Genomic DNA, 22,142 nt, shown 5'->3' with positions numbered 1-22,142 from the left:
GCTTCCACTTTGTATTTTACTTAATCCAAATTGTATTTGTCTTTCTATACATAAATGGTTATTGTTACCTTGTGAAGATGCAAAATTTTCCTGTTGTGATGCTGGATTTGATTGGTATGCTATGCAATAATGTTGTTTGAAAATCTATATTAATCTCTAAAAGAAAACAGTTTGTTTTTGTGTTTTACTAGACCATGCCCGTACTATTTTTTGCTAGAATTGTTTCGTTCTTTGTAATTGATTCCAATTGTGATTGCATTGTTAATATAACGATGGAATAGTCCAAGTTACATGGCATCCCAAAAAGACACATTCAATGCAAAATGGAACGAGACTTCCACCAACTACTTTGTAAGTGTGATGGTAGAAGAGGTGAAGAAGGGAATTTGCACCTCTTGTACTTTCAACAAAACAGGGTGGAAAAACATAAGAACCACATTCAACAATAAGATAGGATTCCAATATACCCAAGTACAATTGAGAAACAAGCACAACAAGCTAAGAATACAATATGGTAGCTTCAAGAAGCTTCTTGGACAATCTGGATTTGGTTAGGATAATGTCAATAAAAAAGTGACCGTCGATGATCCAAGCATATGAGAACTTCACGTGAAGGTATCATTTTGTCATTTTTAAACTATTGTACATGTAAGTCTTAACATGTTTGATTATGTTACTGATGTACGCTATTTCTTGTGAAAATTGCAAGATAATAATGAGTGGACAAAATTCAAAAAGGATGGGTTTCCTATTTATCTCGAGTTGTGTATTATATTTGGTGGTACATATGCTACTGGGGAGCAAGCAATAGGAACTGGCCAAAATTTGCCACTGTCGGATGATGATAACTGTGAAGATGATGATAATGATTTTTTGGAAGGTTTTGGTTATCACCACCTTGATGAGGAAGGCTTCACACCCGCCAATCCTAGTACTCCAGTTCATGATAAGCACAATTTGGATAGGACTCCGAATACCAAGAGAAGAAAAAAGAGCAGCCAGTACAATTTAATTATGACCCGCAAAGCCATTGAAGATATGATCAAGTCATCCCCAGCCACCTCACAGCCACCTGTGAACCCTTATTCCGTAGCTGCTGTGGTTACTATCCTACTTAATATACTCGAGTTGGATGATGGTCTTTACACCAAAGGAGTGGACAAAGCATGTGCTAGTGCTGAATGGAGGGAGGCTTTCATCATAAGCACATTCGAAAGGAGGAATGCACTTCTACGAAATCTTTAGTAGATGTTTGGAAATGTGTTATGGATTGTTATGTGGTGTTCGGTTTCTTTTTAATTTGTGACAGACATATTTCACTGGTTATTGTTTGGTTATAAGGATATTCATGTTGAGACTCTGTTGTTTACATTTGCTATGGGTATGATAGATTGCGTGAAATTTGTGTTCTTTTTTTAAGTACCTACATTAATGTCATTATATTTGTGTGATGATATTGGTACAATGGAAGAGGAATCAAGCATTGTGTCTCTTGGACAGTTAGCTCTAGTTGGAACATGCTCGAATGAGCTTGATATTACGATAATACGTGCATGGATCTATGCTCAGATGCTGGACAAATGCTTGCACGTGAAAGAACATGCGGGGACGGTAAATAAACGGGAGTCGAATGGGTAAGCGAGATTCTTCATAGACACTCGAATAGAATCTACGAGACGTTTAGGTTGGAAATGCATGTTTTTCTGAATCTATATGATTTAATGAGTGAAAAGGGATGGTTGAAAGATAGTCGGTATATTAAGGTAGATGAATAAGTGAGTGTCTTTTTATTGATGGTTAGTCATAAGAGCTCTATGAGAACTTTATGTGAGAGATTCCAACATTCTCCGTAAACGCTTAGTAGGTATTTTCACTATAGTATTGAAGCAATTATCAAACTTTCAAATGAAGTCATCAAAGCACCTTCCTTTGATGTAGTCCCGCAGGAGATTATGCTGGATTCTAGCCACTCGCGCTACTTTAAGGTACATTTTCCATTTTAAGTTTACATCATCAAGTACTTATAATTGATAATATTGTATAACATAATACTTTTGAAAAATAATAGGACTGCATATGTGCTATTGATGGTACACACATTAGTGCTATCGCGCCTGTATCGAAGCGGATGCCATATAGAAATAGGAAAGGATCCACCACCCGTAATGTGCTATGTGCTTGTTCTTTTGACATGAAATTTACCTTCGTGTATGCTGGATGGGAAGGGTCGCCCAACGATTGTCGGGTGCTCTCGACCGCACTCGAAGATCCTCAACAAAATTTTCCTCGACCACCACCAGGTATTTTCTTTGTCTATCAGCAATAGTTTGCTGATGATCATATTGCGGTTGCATTTCATAACAAATTCATATTATACCTTGTTGTAGGCAAATATGACGTGGTAGATTCCGGTTATGCAGCACTTCCAGGATTTTTAACGCCATTTAAAGGTGAACAATATCATTTGAATGATTATATAGGTAGAGGGAGACGGGCTAGAACAACAAGAGAATGTTCAACGATAGACACTCTTCACTTCGGAACGTAATTGAGAGAGCATTTGAGGCACCGAAGAAACGGTTCTTTATATTGCAACATATGCCTTCCTTTCCAATTCGGAAGCAAGCGCTTATTGTGATTGCATGTTGCACTCTTCACGCTTATATTCGCGACTAAGATAGGATGGACAGAAACTTTTCCGTTTATGGTGATCCCGACTACGCATATGTGTCTACAGAAGAAGAGGTTGCTAATGGTGTATCGGATGTGTAGGCTAGTGAGATGAACGTACTTAGGAAAAGTATTGCAAATAAAATGGTAATGGACTGCAATATGCCTCAAATTCCATGACTTTATATTTTTCAATTATGTAATCCATTTTTAAGTACTTGGGCACATTTGTGTATGGCTCGTAATTGTAATATTCCCTATCTATGGAAAACATATTTGATGTTCTTATTGTTCAATTTCAATTTGAATTTCTCTTTTAATTTTTTTTCGTTATAATTGATCTAGTCCATATTATAATTTGATAAATCATGCATAAATTATTTATACATATATTGATCTAATTTGATTTAGTAAATTGAACAAATGAGACTTAATTTGATTTAATAAGTTAAAAAGATAAAGACATCTTAATATATATATATAGTCCCCTTAATTAAATGAAAAAATTAGAAACAGAATATTTTTGCAATTATCAAATGCGTTTCTATTCTTTTTTTGTTCTAGAAATAGAATATTTTTTCAGTTACCAAACGCGTTTCTGTTCCCATAAATCGTTTCCGGGAATAGAAACACAAAAAAATGTTTCTGTTCCAAAAGTATTTCCAGGAATAGAAACGTTACCATACACAACCAAAAGCTTCCAACCGAGAGGAAAACATGACTAGAAGATAGAGAACCAAAATAATCTAAGAAGAAAGCGAGGGAAGGGGAGAGGACGGGTGGGGAGGGAGAGATCTAATTGAAACCCTCCCCTTCATGAAGGTTGAAGAAGAAAGCCTTGTGAAAGTAGAGGGAGATGAGAGAACTAGGACCGGCAGGAGAGAGAAAAGGAGGGAAAATGTGACTTGACTCATTCATTTTAAGGCATTGATTTTTGGAAGGGTACAATTGGAAGGTCTTCGACCAAGTCGGGCCTAGAGGCCTAGCTTAATTAATAACAGAGAAAATTATCATGCACTTTAGACCTAATTTTAAAGCTCGTCAATTTCGTGCACTTTAAGGCCTAAAACTTTCATTTCGTTTATGTAAATTCTAAAATTCGTCATTTTTGTGTACTTAAGTCCTTCTTCGGGTGAGTTTAGACTTGGCTAGATCAACAATTGCATCCGATATTACCGTTTAAGATTTGTGCTTGCCCTACCAAACTTGGCTAGGCTCAACCGGGCTAGTCGTTCTTTATAGCTAAATAATCTTTTCCAAGCTTGTCCAAAACAAATCTTCAAGCCCATTTAGCTTGAACAATCAAAATTTTCACTAATCGTTCAATCTTTTGATGCACATAAAAGTTAGGTTGGTTGGTGAACCCGTCTAACCCAGGAGATGGAGAGCGGATGAAAAATAGGCAGCTAACATTAACAATACGTGGGACCCGCCTATGCAAGTATAGCTTCAACTATTTATTTTATCTCTTGGTTAACTTTTTTTTTATTGTAGATTTTACCACAACGATTTTAGGGTTTTTTTCCAATTTAATTTTTTTTTTAAATATTTACAAAAATATTTTTTAAAATAAATATTTACAGATTTGGGACTCGCTTGGCGGTTGGGTTGCCGAGCAGCTAAGCTGTTGGGCCCAACATGGCTACTCGGCAGCCCACTTGCTTGGCAGCCCAATTGCCGAGCAAGGCCGGGCTTATCTTTTTTTTTTTTTAATTTCATTTTTTTAAGTGTTTTAATTATTTATATTTATAATATTTAGTTTATTTCGTATTTTTTTAACATGTTTATATTTATTTTATTTATAATTTTTTTTTGCGAAGCTTATCTTTATAACATAATTAGTAATAATTATTACAAAAAATTATTAAGATCTATAATTCATAAATAATGTTGTAATTATGTAATTAATTGAAAATATTCATAAAATAAAATTGGTAAGATATATGAAATTAATTGAAAATATTCATAATATAAAATTGGTAAAATATTCATATAAATAATGTTGTAATTATGCAATTCGGTCGGCTAAAAAGATTGAAAGAGGAGGAAAGAGGGAAATGAGGGTTCATTTGATATCAATAAGTAGCACCGAAGGGAGAAAAATGCAAAATTGACAAGGAAAATGGTGTTTTTTGGGGAAAAAGCTAGGCTTTTCTTTTTGTGATATATAACATAATATAGCCGCAGGAATATGACGGAAACCACAATAATAGATAGATGGGAAACCGCAGCGAAAGAGTTAAAAACCGCATGGAAAGATAAAAAACTGCAGCAAAAGAGTGGAAACAAGTAAAGAAATAACAAAACTTTGGAAGAGCATATCTCATCGCTCGGGTGTCCGTATGAGACGATTTTTTTTTATTTCATGTAATTTTTCGAGATGAATCCATTGGCAAACAGCCGTAGGCGGTTTGGCCCGGCTTTTTCCCCAAAAAACGCCGTTTTCCTTGTCAATTTTGCATTTTTCTCCCTCGATTGCTACTTCTCGATATCAAATGAACCTTCATTTCCCTCTTTCCTCCTCTTTCAATCTTTTTAGCCGACCGAATTACATAATTACAACATTATTTATATGAATATTTTACCAATTTTATATTATGAATATTTTCAATTAATTTCATATATCTTACCAATTTTATTTTATGAATATTTTCAATTAATTACATAATGACAACATTATTTATGAATTATAGATCTTAATAATTTTTTGTATTAGTTATTACTAATTATGTTATAAAGATAAGCTTCGCAAAAAAAATTATAAATAAAATAAATATAAACATGTTTAAAAAATACGAAATAAAATAAATATTATAAATATAAATAATTAAAACACTTAAAAAAATGAAAAAAAAAAAAGATAAGCCCAGCCTTGCTCGGCAACCAAACTTACCGAGTAGCCATCTTTGGGCCCAAGAAACTTAGCCGCTTGGCGCTTGGGCCGCCGAAGGGTCTCGCTCGGCAATCCAACCGCCGAGCGAGGCTCAAATCTGTAAATATTTATTTTTAAAAAATATTTTTGTAAATATTTAAAAAAAAATTAAATTGGAAAAAAAACCCACGATTTTATCCATGAACATCTTTGGACAATAACTAAATGGATTCTTAAGCATCTACATCCACAATAAACAGTATTTTCCTCATTAATATTTCTATAAATTTTCCTCATTAATATCTTTATAAATGTTCTCTATTACTTTTATAAAAATCGATTATGCCATTGTAAAAGGAATTTTTTTTCAAACGTTTTTTTTAATTCCATGTTGTGATGGCTTTTTTCTTTCCCTTTCATCTTTAAACTTAAGACTTCATCTAAAAAGTGCAGCAATTTTCCTTATATTTGTTTAAAAACACCTCAATGAGATTTTTACATTTAGCAAATTTGAATTACCAACTAGAGACTAGTTTGAAATACATATTACATTTTATATCGTTATCTTATTTTAAAATCAAGTCACCTCGCTTCGTATAATGAGTAATTGGTTCAAATTTGTGTTTCATGTATAAAACCCGGAATTGACCAATGTAACCTTTTGAGTAGATGTGTCAAATGAGTGGGCCGGGCCGGGTTTGGGTTGGGTCGAATATGGTCCGACCCAAATTAACCCATTTAACCCGTTTTGACCCATATTTATCCAATGCAAATTCAATGACCCATACCCGACCCGACCCATACCCGACTCGTATTTCTTAAACAATTCTATATTAAACCAAATCATACCGTATAAAAAAAATGATATTTAACTAAATCATACAATACAAATTTTGTGAAAGTTTTTTTTTATTATATATATTTTAAATTTTTTAATTTTATAAAATGTTTTTAATTTCCCGACAAAAAAATGTTTTATTTTTTATTTTATTTTATCTTTTATTTTTCTTCTTTTTTGTTTTTTTTCTCCTTCCTCCTTTCTCCTCCCTCCTTCGTATGCAACCTATGTCCGCAACTCCGTCTACAACCTCCCTCCTCCGTCCACAGGTATTCGGGGCTTCGGTGACGGTGGGAAGCTCAAGAATCGACCACTTCTCGGTGAGGCTCACTTGATTCAAGCCGGCGACTTGAGGCCGGATCCGAACCCGCCTCGAGCTCGAGCCTCACTCGATTCCAACCGGCAACTCGAGGCCGGATCCCGACAAGCCTTGAGCTTACCTAGGTTCGTACAAGCTCGGCCGGATCGGATCCCGGCTAGCGACTTGAGCTCACCTAAGCTTGTACGCTTAGGTCGAGCTTCGACTCGCCTAGATCGACCGAGCCTCGAGCTCGCGCAGCACTTGGCCGAACCTCTAGGCTTGCTAGATCTCGGCTAGCCAAGCTCGCCCTAGGCTCGCCGATGGCCGTTGCCGGCCCTCGGCCGAGCCTCGAGGCTCACTAGATCTTGGCCGATTGAGCTCACCCTTGGCTCGCCGGTGGCCGTCGTCGGCCAATGGCTGCCAAGGCGGGAGAAAAAAAAAAGAAAAAAAGAAAAGAAAAAAATTAATATTATAATAAAATATTAAAAGTTTGAATTTTTTTTAAATATTCATAAAATTTATTTATAACTCTCTTAAGATAGTTGTTTTACCTAACCAATTTATGACCCATTTAGAACCCATTAGATTTCTAAATAACCCACTTATGACCCGTTTAAGCACTTAAGCTAACCCATTTTTGACCCACCACCATCAAATATGGGTTCTAGACCCATTTTGCCACCTCTACTTTTGAGTTTATTTCTAAAGCCTGAAATCCGCTAATGTGATCTTTGTCATTAACTAACAAAACAATTAGATTTCTAGTTATTTATAATTATGTTACAAGGTTTGCGAATCGCAAACCATAGTACTCACTTGGTATAATTCAAGTCGTCTATTTACCTCCAAAAATATGAAATAACAGGGTATTGGAATTTTCATTTTACACTTTGATATATGGATGATAACTTATTAATTAGCTAATTTGATATTTGAACTTGTCATTTTTAACTCTTTTTGGGATGTTATTTTCCTTCTTAAACAATTGGTATCTCGGAGTTTTTGGAATATTCTATCTTTCAAAATTAAAACAGCATAAGAGCATGATTAAGACATACCTATTCAGTATTCACCTTATAATGTAGATATTTCTATTGAAACGAACATGCTCCTAGACAAAATGCATACAAAAACAGATTGTTTATTTATCTATTTACTTTCTTTTCTTTTTTTTTAGTTCTACAATCACATCGTTTTGGTGTAAATCAATTTTCAGGGCAAACAACTTTGATGTAGTTGCATGTAATAGTATTCTTTTCGCGCTGGAGACATGGGTACGTCACTAAATTGAAATAATTTGCATATGTACAGAGTATTTGGTTAAGTGTACAAAAAGATAGTTGACTGGCATGATTTAAGGAAGTAGTTTTTTTTCCGTGACAGCATAATAAGCCACTAGATATAGATTAGGAACTTAATTGAGCATCTTGTCTCGAGATAAATGGCTGCAACGCTTGGACAAGAGGGACGCTGATAATGTTGCGATGCCAAGATTAGACAAAGCAAAAATCCGACCAAAATGTAATTATCTATCGTATTCATCAGAACATTAAGCAACCTCGTCGAACAGTCCAAAGCTAGGGTTGTGGGCCTGTGGCGACCCTTCCGGTCTAGGGAAGCGCACAGAAATTCATAATGTTGCCTTCGGGGCAGAAGCATCGATATTGTCATCTTTTTGTCAGTACAATAATAGCAAGGCCTGCGATTTTCAAGCTTTTGTATGATATATAATGTTCGATATAAAGACAAACTAACGTGCGGATCAAAGCTCGTAACGTGGCGTGAAGTAAAGCACAAACCATCTATTCTTTTCCATCGAGAAAGTTCATTATTCATATGAAACTCATACGTTACATGACATGTTAGTTTGATATCAAGTAACTATCTGCATTTATTATTAGTTCTGAGTATTGAAATTGACCGAACTTGGGACGAGCATGATAATACTTTTAGAGTAGAATTTCTATTCCAGAATTCATTTTGTTACGTAACTTCATTTTTATATTTTTGGAGTATTTTTTTTTTCTTTCAGAAGTAATTTTGAAGCCACTTAAAGAAGTAAAAAAAAAAAATACTTCTCTCCAAAAATAGAAAAATCAACTTACGACGAGAAGTTGATTTTTAGAGTAGAAGTGTTGCCATGCGCGCCCTTAACAACCAAGAGAATGGTAGATATTGTGGTGGTAGCATTTTAAGATTTTTTGGTGCAAATCAAAACCTGGAGGATGGAACAATATTTGGAGATAGAAATACGCAAAAGCAAGCAAATATTATGTTAGAATAAAACGCGCGAAAACTAATCCAGATCTTGCAAATAAATCAATGCGAAAAACCTAGAGAAATAACGATGAACGATAAAGGACACCGGAGATTACGTGGTTCGGTCCGAATATCGGTACCTACATCCATGAGAGAGCCAACAAGAACAATTCACTATAATTGGAGAATCGGAATTATAATCGCTTAATACGCTCGTGTTTTCCGTAACTAAATTATATCCAAACCTAAAGTGTTTACAAATAAATAACTTAATTGGATATAATAAACTCACGCACAAATTCATCTGCGGTCGAAACCCTTCGTACAAGCCGAAACCAAGAACTCGCATAGTTCTCGGTTTTCTTTCTTCTTCTTCTTCTCGTGCGGCGTGTCTCAGTCTTCTTTTTTTTTTTAACAGAAGAGGTCCTCCCTTTTATTTTGTACGGTTGCAGCAGGTGTCAAGGGTAAAACCCTTACGTTTACTTGTTCATCTATTCCTCTTACCAAAAGAAACATCCTTGGGCCCCACAAGCAAATATAATTAGAATAAGTGAAACTCTTTTGTCTTGTAGTGGCTATCATCACTTTTCTTGAAGACGTCCACCGCATATACCCATCTTTCGGTCAACCGGTCAAATCTTGCATATATGCAAGATTTTTCTTTAATGAGCCGATTTAACAAATCGGTACTTATCCGTAAACATTTTAAAACTCGAGACATATTTAACAATTCTCCACCTTGACTCGATGTTTGAAACCAAAATCATAGTGTTCATCATCCATGTTGCTCTCCATCGCCTCAATGGGCGATCACTCTTTATAGACGTCAATAGTGCTCAAGCAGAGCTCGAGCTTCGCCAAAGAAACATGCTTAGTCATCGTCCGCGGGGTTCTCTGTTGTGGCAATCTTTTTCACAACAATCTTACCCTTCGCTAAGACATTTCGGATGAAGTGGTACCTGATATTGATATGCTTTGTCCGCTCGTGATAAACCGGATTATATGTCGGATAAATCGCACCTTGGTCATCACAGTGTATGTCAACATTTTTCTGTTCTAACCCAAAGTCCAAGAGCAAACCTTGTAACCATATCGCCTCTTTCGCTACAAAGGTTAGTGTCATGTACCCCGTCTCAGTCGGTGACAAGGCCACGCAGCTCTGTAAGGAAGCCTTCCAACTAACCGCACCACCCGCAAGCGTAAACACGTACCATGTTAAAGACCCGCACTCATCCAAGTCACCTGCATGATCAGAATCCACAAAACCGGTGGTTTCATTGTCATTCTTGTCCCTCCAAGACACTATACCAACGTCTGTTGTCTCCTTCAAATATCCGAGGATCCATTTCACGCCTTCTCAATGAGTTTTACCTGGACACTTCATATAACGACTAACTACACCGACAGCTTGTGAAATATCGGGCTTAGTGCATACCATAACATACATAATACTACCCACGGCACTAGAATAAGGAACATAGGAAATATGCTCCTCCTCCTCCTCCTCAATCTGCGGCGATAACTTAACTAAAAGTTTAAAGTGTTTCGCTAATGGTGTACTCACAGACTTCGCTGATCGCATATTAAAACGTGCGACAATTTTCTCAATATATTTCTTTTGAGACATACGTAATAATCATGCGATCCTGTCACGCAAAATCTCCATATCCAATATTTTCATCTCAGCACCTAAATCTTTCTTCTCAAACTCAGCACTCAACTACTTCTTTAGCACATCAATATCGGACATATTTTTCGCTGCTATCAACATATCATCAACATATAATAGCAGATATATCAAAGACCCATCCTCCAATCTCCTAAAATAAATACAGCTATCCATCCGACTCTTTGAAAAGTCTTGACTAGCCATGAAAGCATCAAAACGTTTATACCATTGCCTATGAGATTGTTTCAGCCCATATAATGATTTCTTTAACAAGCAAACATGGTCTTCCTTACCCGGAATAGCAAATCCCTTTGATTGCCTCATGTAAATCTGCTCCTCCAACTCACCGTGAAGAAATGTTGTTTTTACATCAAGTCGCTCCAACTCAAAATCCTGTGCAGCAACTAAGGCAAGTAAAACACGAATAGAAGTATGCCTTACCACAAAAGAAAACACCTCATTGTAGTCAATGCCCTCCCGCTGGGTATACCCCTTCGCAACAAGTCTCGCCCGTATCTTGCTTGCCTCGACACCGTAAATGTCCTCTTTCCGTTTGTAGACCCATTTACTTCCGACAATCTTCGGCTCCCCGGGTACTTTAACTAACTCCCATGTCCGATTTCGATGGAGTGATTCCATTTCTTCACTCATAGCCCCTAGCCACTGCGACGAATCAGAACTAGCCATCGCCTCAGAGTAAGACGAAGGTTCATTTATCTTCACCTCGTCACCTACAGTCAAAGCATACGCAATATATGTATAACCATAACGTATCGGTGGTTTAATTTGCCTTTTTTATCTGTTTGCGGCTATACTATGCTTTGCCTGTATCGGTTGTTCACTATCACCGACTTCAAGGTTGTTCTCCTTCTATTTGGTACATTGAACTTAGTATCACATTCTTCATTTGTAGAAGAAGGAAGTTGTCTACTAGCACAAACGTCCTGATATTAACATTGTCAATATATCAACTTGCGTGTGAAGAGGATATTTCCTTTACGGGAAAAGTGTAAAAAAATTCCTAAATCTATCGCATCGGTGCCAATTAAGTCCTAAACTTTTTATTAGTGCCAATTAAGTCATAAACCTTTTGCATTGTGCTAATTCAATCCTAAACATTTTGCATTTATGACAATTCAGTCATAAACCTTTTGCATAGAGTCAATCCGGCCAATTTCGACTGAAAATTATCTAACGTGGACATCCGTTGTCCTACGTGGCATGACTGGCGCTGACGTGGATATTATTAAATATTATTTAAATATTTTAATAATTTTGTAATGATTGAGCGAAAAGAAAAAGAAGTAAAAACCAAAAAAATTATTAAAAATATTTAATAATATTAGAAAAGGTCCAAATTAGCGCCGGTCGTGCTACGTAGGACAACCAACATCCACGTCGCCGAATTTTAGGTCAAAATTGGCCGGATTCACTTAATTAGCACAAATGCAAAAAGTTTAGGACTGAATTAACACAATGTAGAAGATTTAGAACCGAATTGACACTTATAAAATGTTTAGGACTAAATTGGTAAAATGCAAAAGGTTTAGGACTAAATTGACACAAATGCAATATGTTTACTTTTCCCTTTCGTTTACCCACTCAAATATTCATATTTGCTCCCGCATAATATTTTGTTATCTTCAAAATACATATAGGCTTTTCCAAGCAAGTATGGTATTGCAAGAACGTAAATTAGATTTTAATTGAGCACTTTTTCCTGTGAGAAACAATTAATTACCGTGGGTTGAATATGTGTAATAGTTTGTCTTCTTTTCTCTGTTTTGCCATAAGTATACAATAGTTTATATATATATATATATATATCTACATACCTGAAATATCGTATAGTCGAAACTTTTTAATGAAGTATTTACTACACGTAGGATTACTTTATAGAAGAATCGTTTTAGTAAACTCTAAGCACGTCTATCCCTTATTGTATGGAAGAAGGTCAAATGATGAGCTCTGGCTAAAAAGGATTACGTGTGGAATGGAATATGAGACTCATGAAAGCCTTCTTCAATCGTGACGTATTAACAGCACAATAGAAAAGGGAGGATTTCCTTTATTATCAGCAAAAACCCTTCTCATCTCTTTCACGTAATATTTGCTGAATAATACAAAAGGGAATTTTTTTTACAGTCACAGAATATTAAGGGAATAAAAACAAAAGTCCCTTTTCAAGGTACAAAACGACTTTATTGATAAGGTCAATCATCTTATAAAAAGAAAATTCATATAGGAGACTTGTCAATGAACAATATAATAGATAAGATCAATCATCTTGTGAAAACTACATAAAATTAGCTGAAATTACGTGGGCCATTCATGAATCTCATTGCTAGCTGTTGCTATTTTATTGATTTGATTTATCAAAATCGGTCGTAATAATCACTTTATTTGAATGCAAATAAAAAAACAAAACCATTTATATGTTTTATAGCTTTGGCTGCACCGCTGAATAAGTTTTTTCGTATTAAAAAGAAAATTTGCATATAAGAATTTTCATAATGTCCAACGTATTAGAATATTTAAATATTAAATTATATTTTTATCTAATAATTTAAATTTTTATGACCATGGCCCATGATCTCACAAAATCTTTCACTTCGGTATGCTCTTTTCTAATAGCGCTAAATCTAACTTTTTTTTTTTTGCCTTTTCGATTTCCGCTTGCGTTACGTTTGCTTCAATCTCTCATTCATAAAGTTTAAAAAGCAAATAATAAAGTCAAGTCAAACGGCTGCGTATAAATACATTTATCAACACCACAATTTTAATTTATGATCGTCGCCCTATTAGCTGGCACCTGGAAAGAGTCATTCATCCACATTTATTATAAGAAGAGTATCTTTCCTGTATGTTCTGACCAGAGACGAGATTCGGGGCATCACGTTTGATTAGGTGACACCATTACTTTATTGTGAATTTTTCGATAGTGGAATATACATCCCCCTCAAGAATATAATAAAATTAAAACGCTTTCAGATGGCATCTTTATATTACAATAGACAATTTATGAAGTCAAACATATGATGTTCGAGTTTAGAGAGAGAGAGAGAGAGAATCTGAAGACTTTGAAACATGAGTTGTTAACGAGCATCTCGCAATCTTCAAGTCAAAATTATGTGGCTAAGAATCAAATATTCAGATACTGCCCAATTCCCTTTAGGGCCACCAATAATTTTTGAGCTATATTTTCATTGGTGGATTAGTCAAAACTCATGTAAAGTCAATGAGTGCGATTATCATTTAAAAATGCATTAAAGATACTTTATCTTCATTATTTTATTATTTGAAATTTAATAGGAGATGCATTTCAGGGATTACATATTAGTAAAATCAATACTTATTGGACGAATGTGAGACACATGATAAAACTGTACGAAATGTCTTGCCATGTAGCAAACATATAGGCGAAATGAAGTGCCATATGGTGAGTACAGAAGGAGACATTCTCTCATATGTTGATATATGTGTTTTATTTGGACATAGAACGGAATTTTTGTATCTGTTATGGTCTCGAGAATGTGGTCACTTTTTGTAAAGCCGAACATACAAAACTGGAACATGCATAAAGTCAAACGTGCAAAAGGAGACGGGAGAGTTTTTTTGAAAATGAAATTTAGCTAAAATGTATATATGATAGATAAAAATTAGATAGAAAACTATAAGAATTTTTTTTTGCAAATTTAAGTTTACTTTTATGTTAGAATTTGGATATCATTCTCAAGTGCTATATTCTTTAGATGAAATTTTAGCTCATTTTTTTCAGTAACTAATATAAAACTCATGATTATCTTTCTTTATCCTTAATTGATTATAAGTAAATGTACGAAGTAGGAGTACGTTCATGAACAATGAAGAAAATAAAATAACTGGTTCCTAAGAATAGTAATAAGAAACGTAGCAAGCTATGTTTTTAATAGCTATGACTCATTGATTTCTTATTCTTGTTTAAATTAAATGATTTATTGGTTCATTTTATTTTATTTAATGTACTACATTATTAAAATAAGTTTGATTAGTTTTATTTTTGTAATTCCATATGTTTTTAGTTTTTCCATTCTACTTTATATATTTTTTAGTAGATTTTTTCATCTGCTGAAATTCTCTATTACAAGAAAACTGAATTTATCAAATGAGATTAGATGAAAGTCAAGAACTTCTCTCTGATTAATTGCAAAAAGAAAATTCAATTTAGCTCTGAAACCGATCGATTTCCCCTTTTTCCTACTAACATAATGACATGTATAAAAGAAGAATACTTAGTAAAATTTATTGCAATTCAAGTTATAATATTCATACAATTAAAATTCTATTTTAAAATACTTTATCTTCGTCAATTTTTTTTTTGCATTGCGATTCGATACAACTAAGTTTACCATCATGGGGATTTTTTTTTTCCAAAACTAACATATATTGTGTATAAAAGTTTTTAAAGATATTTTTCTCTTAATATCGGAGTAACTGAACATATGTTATCTAAGTTAAATATGATCAAAATATCCACTGAAAATTTAAACATGCACGATTAAAATAAAAAGATTCTTTTATTGTAAAGCTTAAAGCTAGTGAATATTAAGTCAAAAAAAAAAAAAAAGAAGTCAGTTTGGGAATTTTTGAAAAAAAAAACGTACATATTTATCCTATTCCCAGTTGTTTATCGTATTCCTAGTTCAATTCAATGATTTTGGCTAAGTTAAACAGTAGATAAAATATTTCCATGAAGGATAATTATCTAGAAATTCTAATTTCATCTCTCATCCGGACGTATTTAAATCCCGACTTTTGTAAAATAACATATAGGAGCGCACGATAACATATTACTATTCAGCCATAATTATTGGGCCACGCGGTAAAACAATTGTCACGTGACAAACAGGGAAGCGAACGTCCTCTTGGCTCCGGCTTTTAACCGCATGAGGGTAATTTTTTTCTTCTTTAATCTTGAGGCTTGACACGCAAATACATCGTACTTCAGATCCGAGTTAATCTCGAACTAAAATCTACGAAAAAAAAATAGCAAATCTTTTCGAAAATTGACGCGAACCTTTCTGTAATGCCCAAAAAAACACGTGTGAGATAAATTCTCAAAAGATGGTTTCAACTGTTAACTGGGGTTGCCCAACTGCTCAAAGCTCAGACTCAATTCAATGACACGTTCATGGAGATGAGAAAGAGAGAGAGAGAGAGAGAGAGAGAGAGAGAGAGAGAGAGCAGCAAAGCCGTTCATTGTTTTCAGAAATCTGTCTCATCCTTTGGGAAATCTCACGGGCTGTTCTGTTCTGTTCTGTTCTGTTCCGATTGGGAGTTTCGATGCAGAGACCTTGGGACGAAACCAATGGCCGAACAGAGAGAGACAGAGAGAGAGAGAGAGAGAGAGACGTGAACTCGTTCTTGATTTTTGTCGGTTGCAGGTTTTTCTTCTCCTCCTCCTTCTTCTGCTTCGTCTTTGTTCTTTGATTTTGTGGCGATTGATTTGATGCAACGCTATAAACCGCAGGAGGAAATCAAGAACAAGGACAGAAAGAAAAAGGACAACCCACGACCGACAAAATCTCCGGTTAAAACAGTCCGTCCCCGTACGATCAGATGGCGTTTGCAGAAATTTTTCTTGGAAATCGTTTTTTCCTTTATCTCTTCTGTGTTTTTTTTAATCATTTTTTTTCCTATCACTAAATTTTTATTTGTGGGCCCTACCACCATACTTCCCTTTTTTTTTTTTCGTGGGAATAGATTTTTTTTTTGCTCCTTTTTTTTTATTTATAGCAAATGATCTATATCCAAAAAAAAAAAGAAGAAGGGGGATTGAAGGAGGCTGCAAGCAAGAGAATTCAGAGGAAGCGTGCCAAACTTGATCAATCAATTTGACCAAGACCACCCTCTCGCCCGCATACCACCTTTTGAATTTCCCTGTATTTTTTTTTTCGACCAACAAAAAAAAAATCCATGTATTTTAACTAAAAATTCGGAAATTTTCATATTAAGATTATCTTTCGTGGTCGATTATTATCGGTTCCACACGAATTCATCATAATTTATTTGAGAAATATTAAAGATTGCCAAAGGAAAAAAAAAGTGTCATGAGGTCAATCATTCCAAAAAGATTGATGCTTAATAAGAGATGGGTTAGGTAATACTAATTTACATTGGAGAGTGCCTCAAAGCCCGGCGAGAATGCGTTCTCGTCGATGTGATTTCCTTTCGTAGTTTTACAAATATTATAAGAACATTCTCGTCGTGTTTAGTTTGGATCGTGTTTACAACATTAAACCTAAAAGCGTGCATCTCGCCCTACGTAATAAGGAAGACAATTGTGATTACATAACTTTCCATCGGATTAATTTTTTTGGAATTATAAAATCTCACCCGCCTCTTATTCAGTTCTTTCGCGAGGTTCAATTGACTCGCCGAACCCGAGGTCAACGCTTCGAGTTATTAATGCCCCTGGAGTGAAACAAAAGGAATAAATAAATGATACGGAAATGGTATATTCTTGGTTAAAAAAGAAGAAGAAGAAGAATTTGTTAGGCATACTTATCTCGAGCTGATTTCCTACAAATCCAAATTTTATATTGAACATTATTCGAGACAAAAGATACTTTTTATTTAATTTTAAAAAAAATTGCAAAAGATTATAAATCCCTTTAAATGACTTTTTGTCAATATTTATGTGTGTTTAAAGATGTGTGTATATATGTAAATGACTATAATATTTAGAAAATTATAAATCAATTATCACAACCCCCAGTTTAGGCACAGTTGAGGCTTGGGTCGGGAAGGACTGTGTCTACCTTAGATCCAAGCTTGGCCATCTCTCGGCGATCATCGAAACGTCGATGGCGATAACATGGATAGAGACGACACTTGAAGCCATAAGAACGGCGGCTAACGATAACGAGCACGGATGAGCAGTATAGGGCTAAGGTTAAGACTTTAAAAAACAGAATGTCGGTATGATATTTTAAATAAATCAAGTTATCTATGGTGTGAAGAATAGTCCATTGTACAAATTTCGCCCAAAGTGCGAACAATGCAAATTTGTCTACGTTTCATCCTACTTTTTCCAATCAAAGCTATCGCAATATTAAGCACATAGAAAAGTCGCAAAAAGTGATAAATTGTAGCAAAATACAATTTAGTATAGTTGATTGTGGAAAATAAAATATCATTTATCTGTCTACATATCTATTTGACCCACAAAAAGAAAAAAAGAAAAAACGGACGGCGTTCAAATGAATTATCAAATAATAAAGATTTTTACCAAAAACAAAACAAAACAGAAAGAAAAATAAAGATATGGGATTTTCCAGTTTTTGAGTTCGAACTCGTACCCCGCACTATATAACGCAGCAAAGCTCGCCTCTGTTCACGACTCCGTATCGTGTACATCGATCGAGGAGCGGGGTGGAGAAAGAGAGAGAGAGAGAGAGAGTGAAAGATTTCATTTTGTTTCTTCATTTTTCCGTGATCATGTCGCAGCTTTCAGATCTCCTCAACCTCAACCTCTCCGACACCACCGACAAGGTGATCGCCGAGTACATATGGTCAGTCCTCGCTCGCTTCTCGCTAATCCTCTGCTGTCATACGCTGCCCTTGCCATGGCGTTTCATTGTGCTTTACCTTCTGCTCTTGTTGTCGGGTTTCGGTTGTTTCTATACCCGTTGGTTCTGTTTTTTTCAATCGCGATCTCTGCTTCGTGGAGTCAAGTACTCTGTTTCATGGATCGTGTCGTACTCGATGAATGCTTGTTCGGGTTTTTGATTCCTAATATTTGCATTTCTGTGTAAATCCACTCAGAAAAAAAGAAGGGTATTCTCGTTCTATTTGGTACGGTTGATTTCTCTATCTTCTCGAAGTTCCTGATCTTAGGCATGTTGTTTGGTTATATTTCCAGGTCTGAACTCCTTTTGCTCCTGAATGTGGCTTCTTGTGTCTTAAATTGTCGTAGCTTTGTGTTCTTTGGACTTTTTTTTCCCACTGGGTTGGAAAAAAAGCAACTTTTTTCTTTTTTTGCTTCCGTGTTGTCCTTGATTGGTGAGACCAAGAAATTAATGTGTTTAAGCCGAGTGGTTCTTTCAGATACAGTCAGATTTGATCTCTGTTGTCCACGCAGGCTAATTGTTTGTTCTTTTAGTCGGTAGAACAGCGCAATTTTTTGGGTTGCCCTGTTCATGGGTTTCTCCTTTGAAGCTCTTTTTTCCCCTCAAAAAGGATATGTGACGAAACATAGTAATTTGATGCTTTTGCTTTAAGGCTCGAACTCTAATAAGGAATTACAACCGATTTTGTTCATTATGTTCCGAAGTCTGTCTTTTTCTGTATCTGATGATGGTTTATGTCTTGGCTATTTTGGAAAGGATTGGGGGATCCGGTATGGACCTCAGAAGCAAAGCAAGGGTGAGTTTCTCTCTTTAGATGATCAATCGATCGGTTGTTCAGTAGCTCGTAAATATGGTCCTTTCCTGACGTGGGCTCCTCTTTCGATTTATCTACAGACTCTTAATGGCCCCGTCAGCGATCCATCGAAACTTCCCAAGTGGAACTATGATGGCTCGAGCACTAATCAGGCCCCTGGCGAAGATAGTGAAGTGATCCTATAGTAAGTGTTTGCACTATTTCCCCACATGGGAATTTGTTTATAGCCATAGGTCTCCTCTTGTTTGCTATAAATTTAGTCGGATCAATGATGGTTTTTTAGAGCTCAATGATGACTTCTAACCTGTCTTGGTATTGATTCAACGACATGTGCAGTCCCCAAGCAATTTTCAAGGATCCATTTAGGAGGGGCAACAATATCCTGGTGAGTTCTTTTTCTATTTAGTGGAATGAGTTCTCCATTTATCGGTTTCGAATAATGTTGCAGCACAGTTATTAAGGAAACATCATTGGTTTAGGTCATGTGCGATGCCTATACTCCAGCTGGAGAGCCAATCCCGACAAACAAGAGGCATGCGGCTGCCAAGATATTCAGCCATCCTGAAGTCCTTGCTGAAGAGCCCTGGTAATTTCATTCGTCGTGTTTTCGCATTTTCACTTGTAACTTGTTTTCCAAATCGACTCCCTTACCGTTCACACGGGTTTTTAATACCTGAAAACAGGTACGGGATTGAGCAAGAGTACACCCTCTTGCAAAGAGATGTCAAGTGGCCGGTTGGGTGGCCTGCTGGTGGTTATCCTGGTCCTCAGGTATATCATCACAGTTGCTTAAAACCCGTCTCTGTTGACATTTACCATCCATCCCTTAAAATAAAATAAAAGAGGACGGGCATTGCATCTTGTACTCTAGTCCTGCAAGTTTATTCAGAACATGGAGTTGCTCAACTGATGCATGATGATGTAGCAGATGTCTACAATGTTTCGTATGTCACATCAATTCTTTCTGATCTTGTATGCTAAATAATTATGGTTCAACAGGGACCATACTACTGTGGTATTGGCGCAGACAAGGCTTTTGGGAGAGACATTGTGGACTCCCATTACAAGGCCTGCTTGTATGCTGGAATCAACATCAGCGGCATCAACGGGGAAGTGATGCCGGGTCAGGTTGGAAAACTTATCTTTTTGGAAATTAGCCACATTACATATGAACAATTCTTTCCTCTTAGCTAATTTTTTCAATTTTCAACCATTTTCTATATTCCTGTGTAGTGGGAATTCCAAGTCGGTCCTGCCGTGGGTATCTCAGCTGGAGATGAATTGTGGGTAGCCCGGTATATTTTGGAGGTAACGCAACAGCCTACGTTATTTATTATCATGTGGTAGTAATATTTTCTTGAAAGTTTCTTTGCTTATTTAATCATGTTGGTATAACCAGAGGATCACAGAGATTGCTGGCGTTGTCCTTTCGTTTGATCCCAAGCCTATTCAGGTTAGTCCATTGCCCTTCATATTAGTTGTTCTTGATGCTTTATGCACAACTAGTTCAAGTTCATCACATGGCTTTTGTCATCACCAGGGAGATTGGAATGGAGCAGGTGCTCACACAAATTACAGGTAACGAAACATCACTCATTCTTGTCTATGTGACCCTATATTAACACATGTCCGCACGTGCACACTAGAAAAGGAGACTCGCCACTCATGTCTCTGCTGAATTTTATGGCTGGGTTGCAGCACCAAGTCAATGAGGCATGACGGTGGATATGAAATCATCAAAAAGGCAATAGAGAAGCTTGGACTGAGGCATGAGGAACACATTGCTGCATATGGTGAAGGCAATGAGCGCCGTCTCACTGGGCGCCATGAGACAGCTGACATCAAAACGTTCCTATGGGTAAGGAGAATCAGATGCTGCTGAAATTGAAATGTTAAGCATGGCTAACGTTGCTCTTAGCGCTATCTGGATGGGCAAGCTAGTGTCTTTAAATTCTTTATTGATCGGTGGATTGACGAGGCGTTTTTCGGCAGGGCGTCGCAAATCGGGGCGCGTCAATCAGAGTCGGAAGAGACACTGAGAAAGCTGGAAAAGGTTACTTTGAGGACAGGAGACCTGCGTCAAACATGGACCCATATGTGGTTACTTCCATGATTGCGGAGACCACCATTATCTGGAAACCATAGAGTTGCTCTCAGCTTGGGAACGATCGTGGTGTGTCAATCTTGTTCTGGGGAAATATTGTTTACGACAGGGCCCTTCCAAGTATTTCCTTTCGTCTTCATTGCCGGGTATTTCTACTAGTAGAATAGCTTTGCCTTTTTCTTTCTCTCGCCATTTTCTTGCAACATTTGCTAGTTTCTTCTGATTGTATGCTGGTTGGTGATGCAGCAGGATGAGCATATTGCTTCCTTGCAGTGTTGATTTGAGTCTGCTGTAGTTGGTTGAAAATAAATGGTGACAGGGCTAAATCTTTTACAGTTGGAAAGTGACTAAAGTTTCTTGGCAAAGTTTCTCCGATTTTACTTGATTTCATTGGATGAATATTTTTCAATGCCGGAGGTACAGAATTACAGCCAGCACTGGCTTCCAGTGTGCTCAACTTATTTCAAAATTCAAGCTGTCTTCTTTTACCGTGCGCGCAACAACAAAGATCTCGAAGTTTCGTGAAATACCGGCAAACTAGAAGAGCGACGGTCGCCCTTGACATTCTCAGTGGATATGTGGAGAGAATGAATCAGGCCAGATAGATAGATTACAGTTTTGGAATTCCTGAGGCCTCTTCACCAATGGATGAAAACCTATATGGTGAAGTTATGAGCAAAGTCCTGGGTAGAACCTCCCTGAACAGGCTTTAAGGTAAGCTTTGTCTTTATGGACGAAGCATTTCTCACGTATAGCCTTAACAATTTACCTTACTTGGCCTCTCGGGTAAGGCCGAGTGCAGACAGCAACGTCGTGCAGAGAACACGCGATAGAACACAAGGAATGGAATCAAACATGCGCGGAACATGCGCAGCACGGATTGATGTGCTTAAAGATTCTGTCCGTGGTCGGACTACGTACAATTTGATGTAACCCTATGTGGTTTGCCCGATGATGAGTGCTGTGAGGTGGGCAAATGCGTTTTGAGTGTTGTCAAAGGAAGTA

At 36.4% G+C, this 22,142-nt stretch overlaps 2 protein-coding genes across 2 annotated transcripts; both read left to right on the top strand.

Annotated features, from left to right (window-relative positions):
* The first annotated feature begins 360 nt into the window (after positions 1-360).
* LOC125316275 lies at positions 361-1,245 on the top strand. Its single transcript, XM_048284282.1, has 2 exons — positions 361-550; positions 710-1,245. The coding sequence occupies exons 1-2, from the start codon at positions 361-363 to the stop codon at positions 1,243-1,245; spliced, it is 726 nt and encodes a 241-aa protein (XP_048140239.1).
* Positions 1,246-17,978: 16,733 nt separating this feature from the next.
* Positions 17,979-21,480, top strand: LOC115745410 (glutamine synthetase cytosolic isozyme 2). Its single transcript, XM_030680938.2, has 12 exons — positions 17,979-18,162; positions 18,976-19,015; positions 19,114-19,217; positions 19,370-19,418; positions 19,513-19,619; positions 19,717-19,804; positions 20,033-20,161; positions 20,267-20,341; positions 20,433-20,486; positions 20,574-20,611; positions 20,732-20,891; positions 21,026-21,480. The coding sequence occupies exons 1-12, from the start codon at positions 18,089-18,091 to the stop codon at positions 21,176-21,178; spliced, it is 1,071 nt and encodes a 356-aa protein (XP_030536798.1). The 5' UTR covers positions 17,979-18,088; the 3' UTR covers positions 21,179-21,480.
* The last annotated feature ends 662 nt before the right edge of the window (positions 21,481-22,142 follow it).

Source organism: Rhodamnia argentea, chromosome 8, assembly GCF_020921035.1.
Source record: "Rhodamnia argentea isolate NSW1041297 chromosome 8, ASM2092103v1, whole genome shotgun sequence".
NCBI lineage: Eukaryota > Viridiplantae > Streptophyta > Magnoliopsida > Myrtales > Myrtaceae > Rhodamnia > Rhodamnia argentea.
Note: the sequence above shows the minus strand (reverse complement) of the source record. Positions and strands in the feature narration are given on the sequence as shown.